Source organism: Gouania willdenowi, chromosome 3, assembly GCF_900634775.1.
Source record: "Gouania willdenowi chromosome 3, fGouWil2.1, whole genome shotgun sequence".
Lineage (NCBI taxonomy): Eukaryota > Metazoa > Chordata > Actinopteri > Blenniiformes > Gobiesocidae > Gouania > Gouania willdenowi.
In genome coordinates this window covers 21,811,075-21,825,606 of record NC_041046.1, presented here as the reverse complement: position 1 = coordinate 21,825,606, position 14,532 = coordinate 21,811,075, and the positions used below count along the sequence as shown (strand labels likewise).

General features: G+C 39.0%; 1 protein-coding gene across 2 annotated transcripts in view; it reads right to left on the bottom strand.

Moving 5' to 3' along the window:
• The window catches only part of ush2a (Usher syndrome 2A (autosomal recessive, mild)), a 227,032-nt gene that overhangs the window by 23,962 nt on the left and 188,538 nt on the right, over window positions 1-14,532 (bottom strand). For both annotated transcript variants that reach the window (XM_028473043.1, XM_028473039.1), the window contains 3 exons: window positions 14,148-14,310; window positions 12,011-12,228; window positions 11,797-11,933 (listed from right to left, as the gene is read on the bottom strand). In XM_028473043.1, the coding sequence (XP_028328844.1) occupies window positions 11,797-11,933; window positions 12,011-12,228; window positions 14,148-14,310 (518 nt within the window). The remainder of the gene's footprint in view (window positions 1-11,796; window positions 11,934-12,010; window positions 12,229-14,147; window positions 14,311-14,532) is intronic.

Genomic DNA, 14,532 nt, shown 5'->3' with positions numbered 1-14,532 from the left:
ATTTGGTATCCCTTAGGGTGCATCTATATTTATATCAGACATGGGTAACTGGTGGCCCGGGGGCCCCCAAAGCAAATCTTCCAAAATTGCAATTCAATAAATTTGAAGGAATGTTAAGCTCAATATAATACACAAAATAACTCCCAAAACCCACAAATTGGCAGCAAAATGCACAAAGTACACAAAGAAATCCAAAAATAACAACAACCACTTAAAACAAAATGACTCCAAAAACACACAAAACAACAACACATTACGGAATACCTCCAAAGATGCACAAACTGTTAACAAAATTACACAAAGTGACAGGAAAATACAGAAAACATCATCAAAAATACAGAAAGTGAACCCAAAAACGCAAAAATTCAGAAATGACAGAAAAATACACAAAATTACAACACAAAAATAACAAAAACACACATAATGACTTCAAAAACACCCAAAATGACCAAAAAAGAAAGATAAAATCCTTTTCCCCCGTGTTAATACTGACATGAATGTGGCCCTCGAATCAGATACAATCAAAGTTTTGTGGTCCCACTGTGATAGAGTTGTCCATCCCTGATTTATACCAACATCGTTTTTTTTTTTTTTTTTTAAACCTGATGATTAGACAAAAGAAAAAAAAAAAAAAAAAAAAAAAAAATTCAACCAACCTTCCCCATGACTATTTCGAAATGTAAAATATGAAAAGCAAGGGCTCTGTCAATGTAAATTCAAAGTGCATGAGCATGAACACGTGTGTGCGAATGATCAAAGTCACCCGTTAATCATACAAAATGCAAAAGAACAGAGAGCGAGCAAGAAGTCAAGAGGAAAGAGAGAGTGGGGTGTGTAAACAAGACAGGGGCACCAAAGGAGACAATGATATGTAGAGAAGAGAAGAGACAGGAAGAGGTCTCACTGATTTATACATTAAAGAGCGCTCAGATTTTACATAGTTTAACACAGCCAAGCATTGAGCACAAGGAAGCAACACGTTTCATCTTTTATTTCCTCATTCTGTCTCATCTTTGGTGTCCTAGTAGAGCTAATGTAGGAGACCTCAGAGGTGTTCACGTGGAGCCTATATAAAAACAAGCAGGTGTTCTCCCTTGGATCTAATGTGTGTTTACACATATTTGTGCCTGCACCTTTCCATTTACTTCACCAAGGTTGTATTTTCAAATATCTTCTTTAATATCCTTATGTCCGTCAATGTGTGTGCGCACCTTCAGGTAGAGCCATGTTAAGCCGGGGGGACAGTGTGTGATACTAATTAAGAATAACCATGCGTATTTGTCAAAAGAATTATGCTGATTATCTCACAACGGCCCCAGAACTGAGCCCTGCAGAGAAAGAGAGAGCCCGACATTAACACACACACACACATGCACACACAAAATACCAGGAGTGTCTTTGTGCCTGATTCACACATGCAGACACAGGCAGGTTTACTCTTTGAAATGAGTGCCTGAGAACATATATAAGGGTCTATGGCTAATGACAGGTGAGTGGGCTCCTTCAGGGCGTTTCTCCTCGTTGGGATCACTGGCCTATTTGCTCTGTTGTATTATTTTCTGGAGAGAAAATAAATTATTGCATGGCTGTACTTAATCATTTGTTCTTTTAATAATATATCATTTTATTCTGCACTTGTTAAAACATCTTATAAGCAGATACAAATTGATTGTGCTTATTTTATATAAGTTCAGTTCACTAGATCTTAATTCAATTATATTCCTAAACCCGTTGTCCAGCCTGTTATCTCAAGCTGTGCCTTGACCAGCCCTGTGAGGGCAGTAATTGTTTCAGGAGCTTTCTGAGGTGAGCCAGTCCATCACACGCTGATCTCTGGCACTCCATGCCAATCTGCTAAGTTAAATCTGTGCACGTGTGTGTCTATGTGTGCACATGTTGCTGTGTGTGCCATTGAAACAATTGCTGTGTTTGAAATAATGTGTAGCCCAGTTTCTCGAAGTTCATGGCAAGACATGAAATTGACTTTTATTTATTTATTTATCATGCAAAGCGACACGATTTTCTCATATTCCAGCTGCGTGACATGTTTTCATGTTTGTGCCGTGTGTCACAAAATGTTGTGGCACTGCCTGGTGAGGGTTGCAAGTTATCACTAACCCTGCATGAAGTATTGTGCTAAGATGCAAATGAAATAACTTCCAATGGAAACACATTGGCCCTCTTTTGTCAACCGTTCGTACGTTCAGATCTGAGCGTACCATTGGCCATATTCACGCAAGCTCCGGTATTTATCAATTCTGACGTGACGATCAGATCTCCCATCAGGTCTGACCTCGTGTACGCAAACCTGAGTGTGTGGATTTGTGCTGCAGCAGAGCAAAAACTGACTGACTCTGAAAATCCAGTATTAAACGAGCCATAGCTGTTATTTAAACATGACCAGACACACATTCAGAACAGATCAAAACAAATTATTAAAACAAAATGAATGTGAATTTAAAAAAGCTCACATGAAACCTGCACTTTTTTTGGTTTTCCTTTAATAAACCACTGATAAAGTCCACAACCGGACAGGAGCGCAGAGGTTCAACAGTGAGCAACACGCAACCAGATCACATAAACGCTGCTTCTGCTCTGTGTTGGACCAGCGTGAGAACACTGCTGTATATATACAGAGGAAGTGTGGGATGTTAATGTGTAGTTGAATAAAGTGATGTATCTGCGCAACCTGAGGAGCCAAAGCCGAACTAGTGTCAGCGCAGCCTCTACTGAGGCTTTTTAAGGGATTAGATCATTTCTTTTAATGTGTCATTTATTGCTTCCAGCGTGCAGACAAGTGAGACTGATAAACAACATATTTCTGTCTCCTCAGGATCTCTGCTTGATATGAGGTTTGGTCGCTGTGCATCGCGCACAAGGGGAGGGGGGATACGATGGGTGCACGGGCTCGAGTTTGCAAGACTGACTAGTCTAAATGTAAATAATTGTTCTGATTAAATAGCAAGGATTTACACTTTTAGGCTGTGGATGAGTAACATTTCATTTAAACCATCATTTGCCGTTATTGAGAATTTAATTCAAACCTCATCCTAAGTCTGTTCCAATACTGAAACGCTGTCCGCTGCCTCTATTATTCTCTTCAACAGAGCATTTAAAACAAGCTCCTTAAATTCCAGTTTTCACACTGCAGAAAAGCACATCCCTGTTTTTCTTCACGTTAACTGTGAGGATGCTGATTTTCATCTGGGAAACATTTATTTCTTTGCAAATGTTTGTTTGACCTCAGTGGGCGGGGCCTCCGAACCAGGAATATTTGAGGGTGTAACATGTTAATTATGATCAAATTCAGCCGATCATTGGTATGCTGGGATTGGTCAAATACCAATGTTTCTTTACTCCCAAATTGGTCCAGTCATACGACACAATGTGCACTCAAATTTGCACCTGTTTTCACACAAGGTTGCTAAATGAGTGCCATGGAGTTTACAAGTTGTGTCGCGCAGCACGACAAACATGGGGAAGTCGTGGTGGCAGTGTGGGTGTCTCTGCTAGTCAGAGTGCTATGGAAACACAAAGCCATTCAAAACAGATGCCAAGATGAAAAAAGGCCCATTTCACATCAACATCTAATATTGACTTTGATGAGTTGCAAAACCCCCAAAAATGAATAATCTGTTGCTACAAGTGGTTTGTACACCAATTTGTTCTAAACCTAAATAACAAGCTGGTAAAAAAATCATACAAGATGATTAATCTGTTATACTTATAATGTAATAATTTAATTTAGCAAGTTTTATTTTGAGATGCTGTCTGATTGAACTAGTACTGTGCATAATCCTGGGTCTAACTGCTTGGAATCCAAACACTGTTGAGCAATCAGTGCAACACATTCCAAATTTTGTTTTACAAACTATTTCTTCAATTTGTGTAAATATACATTCGATTTGTTTAAATATACATTAACAAGCGAAAAGTCTCCGCGCCGAATAGCACGTACCACGTTCCTGAGAATTCAGTCAAATGACTCGGTTCCACGAGTAAAAAAAGGTCTCTGAGAGGCTCTTCACATCCGCTCATATAATATCCATGTCAAATTACAGCCCGATTCAACGAGCATTAATGGAGGAGTAGTTATTTAAAAAATGGGGTCCCTGGGGGGCCCCTGGCGCCCCCATGGCACATACGGAGTAATGGGCCCCATTCATATATTGGTATGTGTCAATGATTCAGTACCACTAACTGTTGCAATATTTTCCTCATAAACAAATGAGAACACAGCTTTAATGGAAATTGCTGAAAAAAGGGGACCCTGATCGAATTGAGCGAGACATAATCATAATCTACGTTTAATTCTCTTTGAAACAATATATCACATGACTATGTTCCCATAAATTTGGAAATTACCGGAAATGGGGGGTGGTCCCCCGAGCCTCATTTTAAAAAAGGCCTCAGAGCATCTCATCATGTTAATTAGACCAAGTATTCATACCAAACTGCATTCCGATCTAACAAGAACTAACGGATGAGTAGTCATTTGAAAAATGGGGCCCCCGGGGTACCCTGGCGCCCCCGTGACATGTACGTATATATTGGTATGTGCCAATGATTCGGTACCACCAACCGTCGTAATATTTGACTCGCAAATAAATGACAAATTGACTTTCGGTTTGTTTTTTTTTGGGGGGGGGGCCCAAATCAAAAAATCGGGCTTCGAGCGTTGATGCGCACACATTCGTAGATTAAACCTACCAAATTTCAGCCCGATCCGTTCACGAATAACAGAGGAGTAGTGATTTTAACTAGTGTACACAACAAGAACGAGAACGAGAACGAGGAGGAGGAGGAGGAGGAGGAGGAGGAGGAGAAGGAGAAGGAGAAGGAGAAGGAGGAGAAGAAGGAGAAGAAGGAGAAGAAGGAGAAGGAGAAGGAGGAGAAGAAGGAGAAGGAGGAGAAGAAGGAGAAGAAGGAGAAGAAGGAGGAGAAGAAGAAGAAGAAGAAGAAGAAGAAGAAAGTGAGTGGCGTTTTAAGTTTGGTAGCCCAGCCTAAAAAGTAGAAACTCTGTGGTCCTTTGTGGCATTCCAGTCTATTTTAAAAGATATGACATTATGCGTATTATAAGTATCAATCTAAAAAGTAAAGCTTGAGGAGGATGTGACACACTCAGAAGGGCAGGAAGGCCTGTTTAGAACCAAGTGTTTCACACTTCTAAAAACAAACAGCTATTTTGTTACACAGAACACATACACATCCATCATCACTGAACATGCATGCACCAATTGTTATGCCTACACTCAAAGGCCCTAAACACTCTTTCAAGCCGATGACCATCACATCCCTGTTGTAGAACCAGATACCATTAAAACAAGTGGAGAGCACTAGACTGGATGGTGTGGCCTCTTAAAAGACAGACTAAAACACAACCTGCTATTAGAAAAAAAAAAAAGGTTGTGGATATTCAAGTGTGAGAGAAAGAAACATAAAAGGGGAAGATGCAAAGAAAAAACCAGGGTATATGAACTCACTTGAAAAAACACTTGAAGAATGGACATAGAAGAAGAGAGAGTGAAGGGGCAAAGATGGTGAAAGTGTATAACTTAAAGTATGTAATCTGAAAATCCTCAGATAGTAAAGGAGCGATGGTGTGAGAGATGAGCAGTACGCATAGAGGGAGGAGTTTTGGACAAAAACTGAAAAGACAAAGAGAAATGAGTGCATCAGCCTGATTATTTGGCTGTTTATACGGAATGCCAAGGGCCCTTCAATCAGAGTTAGAGGCCTCTAACTGAGGGCTGTGATACACCAAGGGCCAAACAAACTCAACACCAGTCTCCTTTTCCTCTACTGCCATCCTTTTGTCTTTTAACCTGTCATCTCCTCTTCACACTGCCTCTCCTCACCCTCACTGCAGCTCTTATTTCTCTGTACAGCTCCATTGTTTTACTGATTTGTTAAAGATTGTCACAAAGAGCAAGAACAATGTCTTGTTATTCCCTTTTTGCTTTCTTTTTTATTAATTTTCTTGAGTTCTGTGAATGATTTGTTTAATTTACAGACTGGTTTATATGACAATTTTGCATTTTACTCCTAAAAGAAAAGACACTAGAAATGTCCATAACGCTGTAGAAATCTGTATGTGGTGCAACTAAAGTACTAAAAAACAAAAAAAAGTACATGCTGCATTAAAAAAAGTTAAAATAAGTAAAAATATAGAGCAAGTGGAATTAATGATAAACCCCATGATAACAGCTTGGTTTTCCAACATTTAGAACAGATTTTAAAACCAAAAATTAGAACAAATTGTTAATAAAGTGAATACTAATAGTCAATTGATTGAGTTTAAATACTTAAATACAATTAATCCATGTATGGATTAACTATTTTGTTTGAACTGTGTTGATTTTTAAGTTATGTTAGTTTACTGTGTGAGTTTTAGTCCTGGCTTGGTACTTTGTTTTATCAGTAATATTTTGTTATTTGTCATAACTGTTCTCTTTTATTTATATATATATATATATATATATATATATATATATATATATATATATATATGTCAACCAGGGATGTAACAATTCACTCAACTCCCAATATGATTTGAATCACGATATTGGGTTCACGATACAATTCTCACAATTTATTTTACAAAATGAGACTGTAGACAAATGATGACTGAAAAATATTCATTTATTTAAAAAAAAAAAAAAAAAAAAAAACTGTATTATTTTCTTTTATCTTTCATTGTCAAAAGAATCCCTTGATAAACTATGCAAAACAATGCAATTTAATTAAAAATAAATCCTGAATGAAATAAAGAAATGAAGAAGAAGCCTATTCATTTAAATTCTGGTTCTACAGTAAACTATGCAAAACTGCATAATAGTTCATTTTCTTTTTAAAAGTGCAACTGAAAATGTATTTTGTGCCTTAACATTTCCCATATCAAAGAAATAATATAAATAAACTATGGCCAAAATGCTTCCACACTCCTGATTTAAAACACGGTGGTGCGTCCTGAATATCAAATTCTAAATAGAATTTTTTATTTTTTTTCTTAAAGTACTGCGATTCAATTGAGAATATCGATGTGAACCGTGACACGTTTGAATCGATTTTTAACTGCCTCACGATTAATCTTTACATCCCTAGTGTCAAAGCTTGGTGCATTCAGTCAGTGTGCAACAGAAACTGCTTCGTGAAGTACCTCCAACTAAGGACAGGGAACAATAAAAGGTGAATCCTGGTCATTTCAAGAGGACAACATGATCAAATGTGAATATAAGCAGGAGAAACACAATATTGGAGGCTGTCTGTGTGAGAGTCATTTGGGGAAAGTAAAAAGAAGCAGGGACAGATTAAAGGGGAAATAAAGTTTATATGAAATATTTTTCAATTCATTCATTTAAAAAGGTTGACTCAAGGAAGAAAGGTTTCTCACTGAAATGAGAGTAGTATCATAAAGGATTGGTCGGTATGATGTCAACACAGTCACCATGCAGTACAATGCTACTGCCTATACACAAAATAACACTTATCAGTACCTTGTTTAATCAAATAAATGTTTTATAATAAGGCTTCCTTACAATCATTTTCCATACCTGCTTATTCTAACACACAGATGCTGGTGTCCATCTCCACCTCACATTGGGTGGAATAAGACCAAAAAGCATAAACACTGCAAAACACGTTACTTCTCTCTTAATCATGTAAAATGACGAAAGATGAATCGATTACTAACCCAACAACCATTCACTTCTACAGGCGAAATGAGCAGCTCCGGATAACCCAACATACTACATGCTACATTTCAGAATATGGGAATAAGCTGGAGTATCCTGAGAAAAGCACATAAGCATTGTGGGAACGTTTATTCTGCAACAGTCCAAAATGTTTGTTAAAAAGTTTAGCCTCTATTTGTATTTCTGTGTGGGCCTTGTAATAGTTCAGCTTCCTGTAAAGTGTGTACTTCAGCTGGACCCCAGAAGCCCTTAACAGGACAAGAAAGATATAAAAGACCATTGAACAGTTCAATAAAAAGTATTCAACCAATTAGCCTTAAAAAGAAGTCCATATACATTTCTGGCCAATCAGCAATAACAGATAACTTTCACTCCAAATAATTAATTAAAGCATTTCCCATGTTTACTTGACTTACTTATAATGTTCATTATAAATACAGACACACATGTTCTAAAACCATGTCAACCTCTTAATTAGTGATGGAGTTTGCTGATTGGCCCTCAGTCAGTATATTACACTGTATGACGGGTTTTTAATGGGAAACCAACAGATTGTAAACATGCTGCTAACTCAGCCTCTCGCTCTGGTTCCCCAGTCCCTTTATCAATCATGTTCACTTATTCTCTCTCCCTCTCACTGTTTTATTCATTATTTTCTACCCACTTTTTCTTTGAGTAAAGCTTTATTTCTCTCTCCTTCTCAGACTCCTCGTTTTCCCATCCTCTCTCTCCCTCTCTCTTTCTCTCTCTCCCTCTTTGGTATTTTAACAATGTGTCCTTCATGTACGGTTGGTTACGGGGCGTACAGAAGGACATCATTAGCGCTGGTGGTTAAGCTGTAATTTACACCATTACCGAGGTAGGGGCCATTTTTATTGCCTAGTAAATTTCAGCTCTGAAATATTTAGACCATATGGCTCAATTTGTGTAATAACCTTAATTTCCAAGCACCCTTCAGCTCCCTTCAGCGCCGGCTGTTGTTGGCGGATGGCAGAGTGGTGCGTGTACACATTCAAATGGGCGTGCACGGTAGAAGATTTTGGAGCACATGCACATCAACACACGGGTGTTCAAAAGAGACGTCACTGCGACTGCTACACATTACACTTTACACGCGTATCTTTCGCATTCTGTTGGTAATTCACACATTGATAAACACACACAAACACATGCACACGTATGTATGCATGGCAGTAGCAGATTAATAGGGTGTCAGCTTCTGTTTGGGTGAGGGAGCGTCAGGCATAGGCCAGATGGTTCTCAGGGATGATGACTGTCAGGGGTCCTGCTCTGATCAATGGGATGTATTAATACAGCACGCACGCACACAAATTCATGCACGCACAATACACATTGTTGCGTTTATGCTCCAAAACTAAAAAAAGATGAGCATGCGCACATAAACATGTCCCTAAAGTCTCCCTTTACCACTGATCCCAGGGGCCACAGAGTAACATCTGGAGTAACCAGGGGTGGGATGAAAGGACAGCCGAGTAAAAGAGGAGACAGAGGGAGGTGGTAAGGAGGGAAAATTAGGAGGCAGGAAAGACACAAAATGCAATTAGCACGAAGATGCTATGAAGAAGAGACAGAAGAGTGTGATCAGGCAACTTTAGCAAAAATATAGCAAATCAAAAGTGCAAAAGCTGGAGCAATAAAAATAGGAGAATTAGACATTAAGAGAATAGCTAGGGATTAGGACAAGAGGTAGAGGAATCTGGGGAAGAGAGATTAGAAAAGGAGAGTAAAGGAGGGGTCTTAGCAGCTCAGTGCAGGTCTGGGTTAAAGGACTAAAAGTGGTATAAATGCAGTATTAAGACAATTAAAAAATCAAAGTGCGCCAGACAGGAATTTAAAAATAATCTGCAATAAGCAAACCTTCTACTGACACTAGTGTGAGATCATTTCTGTCAGAGTAAAGCATGAAGTTTCAATGTGCTTGCTGGCATGTGTGCATATGTGCTGGGCAGCGTTAGGGGTCTAGTGAGACAGGCTGCCTGCATGTCGTACCCTCATTCCGTCCGATTGCCATGACGACCCCATTAATCAGCCAAGCTGGCACGAAACACAAATTCAAGCCCAGTCTTAGATCAATACACGCTTATAGACACATTCCAAGCGGTAAAGCAAACAAAACAAAACAAAACATACAGGCATGTATGAGTTTCAACAAGAATACAGAAAAAAACACTTCCAGGAAAATGACACAAATGAAAAAGGAAGTGGCAATTCATTCGTACTTTGGCAAATCGGTAATGGAGAAAATGAATATAGATGTTCGTTTTCCGTTTTTCGTTTTCTGTACCGAAGCAAAAGAGCTTAAATTTGAAAAACAAGGCATTTTGCGTTTAATCATTTTGGTTTTGGAAACAAATATCAAATAATGAGTGTTTTTTTTTTGTTTTTCACGTTTTTGTTACATAATGAAAAACGAATGAATGAATGATTCACGGATTCAATTCTCCGTATCTTACAATCCAAATTCAATCCAACAATAATGTCCTGGTGTCTTTAGTGATCAATACAGTTTTTAAATTAAACAATCGACACAACTATAAAAATAGGGTCTCCTTTTTCAATAGCTTTGCAACACCTTTCTTTTCTTTTTTTAAGTGTATTCTTAAACAAAGCACAACAAAGGCAAATGCATAACAAATGACCGCCACCAAAATAAGTCTATGCCATGTCAATGAGCCTCCCTAACACGCACACACTCACACACACAAAGTGCTCCATATCAATGAGAAGGTGAAAGGTCTCCATTTACATCTTGTATTAATTATGAGTGACAAGCCAAAGGTCACAGAGGGAGAAGAGGCCACACGTATGGACAGAATAAAGATCTATATTCTTGCTGTTGCACTCTCCCATCAGTTTACACCAATCTATCACTCTGACTTTCCTTATTGTTCATGCACTCCACTTTTATCTTTCTTTTCCACGTTTTCTTCTATGCATTTCAATTTTTAAAACAAAATAAAGCATATGTTTACAGTAAATAGAGAGAGTATTTTGCTTTCTTGCCATTTCTTTGTCGCAACCTCATGCACACACTCACGCAGGCATGCATACACAATCAGGTGTTGAATTTAAAACTACATGAGATAATGTAAACGCAGGTGTGTCAACATTTGATTGTTGGAGCATCAAGATGAAAATCTGGTGGAGAATCAGTGTGTGTGTGTGTGTGTGGCCTCACTTGGAGGCAGATGGCATGGACACCACAGGCAGGTATTTAAGTTTTCTTTACAAGCATCATAAAGGACAATGGATACACTGACACGCACACGCACACACACACACACACACTGCAAAGACAGTGACAGACCACTGCCTGCTCAACTACTACATACAATACAGAGCCCACAAGCATAAACACACAGCCCAACAGACGCTATATTACTCACAAACAGTCCCTGCTCTACTCTCGCCATTAGCCTCAGAACACGGCGGCCTCACACACACATACAGACACACACAGCAGCGAGAAGTACATGTATGTTCGCACACATGCAGAGACAGATGGGGATACACACACGATGTGTTTGTACATACACACATTGCTTAATGAACCCTCTGATTAGACCAGAATCTACTCTTTATAGAGACACAGAGTCAAAAACGTTACCGTTGCAGCAGGACTGTTTCATGCGGAGCATTAGACTTTTTCATTGAGGCTGTCAATCAATGCTCAATGAGGGCTGTGATTGGAGGAAACCCTCCTCCCTCCACTCAGCTTTTATAGGAGGGGCGGGGCCAACAGTGAAAGTTGGTGACACAAGATAATCCAAATAATCCATCTCAACCAACAGCAAAATTCAATTGTAATAGCCGGCGTTCAACCCTTAGAGGCCAGTATATCTGACATTTTACAACTGAATATGCAAAATTGAAATATTTTTAATTAAATGTTAAAAGTTGGACTTAGATGAATCAACAGCACTACTTGATACCCAAATACATACAGTATGTATTCACCAGAAAAAAGTGAGTTTGGGGTTTAGCTACACTTTAAAAACATTTACACTCACTTGCATCATTTCAATGTTAAATCAATACTGTATACACTGTAAGTAATGTGGTATACTTTGTGTGTGCTTACTTGTACAGTGAGAGCTGTAACAGAGGTTGAGTTGAGGGTTGGGTCCAGTTGGTGCTTCATATAAACCAGTTTATAACAGGAAATGACACCATTGGGCCTTCCTGGTTCCCTCCACTTCAAATGGATTGAATATGCTCCTATTGAAGTAAATTATGTCTGTTAGAGTAACTGAATATAAATTCAAAGCAGTTTTCCTATTTTCTAGTGCACTAACCTGAGGGCGTGGCAGTGGGAGGGTCCATATCTTGGGGTGCAGCGGGTAAAGTTTGGGCTAATGTCCACGGACTCAAAACTGAGCCCTTGGAGTTGTAGGCACTCACTCTGTACTGGAAGTAGCTGAAGGGCTGCAGACTGGGACTTGCATCAAAGAATTCAAGTGGTCCACTGGACCAGATGAAAACCAGCAGCTCCTCTTCTGTTCCTAATGGCCGCCTAGAACATAAAAACACAAAAACACAAGGGTTTATTCCACTGTCAGTGTGGCATACCGAGGAAGATAATGGTTTGTGCTAAACATTGTTAAAGTGGTATCATTTTGATGATTTTCTAACGCCTAAAAGTTTGTTTTTTTTCATCAATGTTAAACGTCATTTCTGTTTTACCTATCCTACTGATCAGGGGAGCTCAAGTTTGGTCCTGGAGAGCGCCTATACTGCATGTTTTAGATGTCGCTCTGAACCAATGCCTGAGGAATATGTCATCCAACCCCTTACAATCAGGTGAAGAAAAAATAAAATGTGTAAAAAATGGACACATCAGAGGTGTGTATGTAGAGTTCAAAGTGAAAATGTAGCATCACGTCGTACAAATCAAACCTAAAAAGATCGGCTGATGCAAAACACACAGAAGTCTCTGTAAACCCATTGGTCTGTGATTGCACATGGTTTCAGGTGTGTGTATGAAAGAGAGAGATTTTCTGGTTCTTTACAAGTCCCTGTTTGCCTTAGTTTGATCATTCCAGGTGTGTGTGAGTGTGTGAACGTGTGTCTGTGTGCGTTACTCGCGCGTACGTGCACGTGTGCTATGCTAATGTGTGTTTCCTAAGGACTTAAAGGGATTGGTCTGCTCTGACCCTGCATACAGATCACCTACTCTTTGGTCAACAAGCAGACCACGACCTTCAGCGGCCACTAATACACACACACACACACATAGAGATGCACATTTACATACATTTCACAGATGTTTGCCTTGCAATAATCACTAAAACTTTGCTGTGTTTCTGCATGTGAAAGAAAAAACTGATATATATATTTCTATGTAGGTTCTTTGCAAAGTGCAGTGCTTTCAGTTGATCTGCATGGTACTATGAGCGAGTGCAACAACACTATAGTGTCTGACAGGAAACGAGGAAGTTAAGATATCTTTGTTCTTTTGTTTATGGTGTAGTTGCTTCTTTTGGAAAATATCTATTTTTTAACAATCATCAATCCTTCTATCTCTCCCTTCCCCCATCCATCCATCCCCAACATATTCTGATTCACCTATATTTCCTTCTCAACGACCTCAATCCGTAAAAAAAACGGAAGTACACATGACATCATCAATGTCCAGCTTCGGATACGAGAGTAAGTTGAAAGTTATTTCCTATTTATTTTTAAAGGTTAAGATATATCAGCGTTTCATTTAACAATGCATTTATTCGTCAAATAATTCATTGATATATCTTAACTTTTAAAATTAAAATAAAAGGAAAGAAGGGATTTTCAACTTACTTCTTCATGTGTACTTCCGGTTCCTTCAAAATAAAACGCCATGTCGCGTTTTACGGACTGAGGCCGTCGAGTCTGACGACTTTTATTTTGAAGCCTGAGGCCTTGTCATTTGATGGCGTGTCGTTTGACGGGGTTTCATCCGATGGAGGTTTTCCTGATACCTCAATCTGAGACTTGAGGATGGCCTAAAATGTACACCCTACAGCAGTGAACTTGAACTCGACGAGTCTCGGTAAAACCCCACAACCTCCTTCCCCAGTAAAGTTACAGTTCATATGCCAAAATACTGCTGCAGGGTCAGGCATGCACCCTTTATTAATTGTCCTTGTGAGATCAAAGAACATAGTTGGTTAAAGAAAGTTATGGAATGGAATGTGACTCCCCTCTGAGAAAGACACTCAAGGGGAAAGTTCTGTTGAGTTTACATACTCCACTACAGTAGGTGGTGATATGCACCTATTCAAGTTGGTTGCAACATGCCAATAATCAAGAAGACGACGAATAAGAAGAAAGTTAGGCAAATGAGAACTTCTTTCCCAATCTTTGACGTGCAGGATCGTATTTAAAGAGCCAAACTGTTTCATCAGTGAACAATGAGAGCGTACATACCCTCTAATAGTGATTCTGGTTCTTTACCTGTATATGTGGTAGGAGGTAATAAGTCCATTTGATCTGTTTGGTGGTAACCAGTGGATCTCCAGGACATTGGCACGAGCCAGTTTAACTGCAGGGGGCTGTAGTTCTTCTGGGGAAGTTTCTAGAGTACGGACATAAACACCATGTCCTATTCCACATCCACCTGTGAAGAACAATATGGCGTGAAAAAAAAAAACACCACTTGGATGAAATGCAAGCCTCTTGAATGAGAAGTGATACATCTTCAAACAAAAAAATTAAATCTAATGGCCTTAACTAAGCTATCAGAAGCATTTTTATACTAATATGTAATGGCACTATTGAAATAAACTTTACATATAAATTCCTGTGAGAGAGGCATCATTTTAGTTAGAATCAAGACACA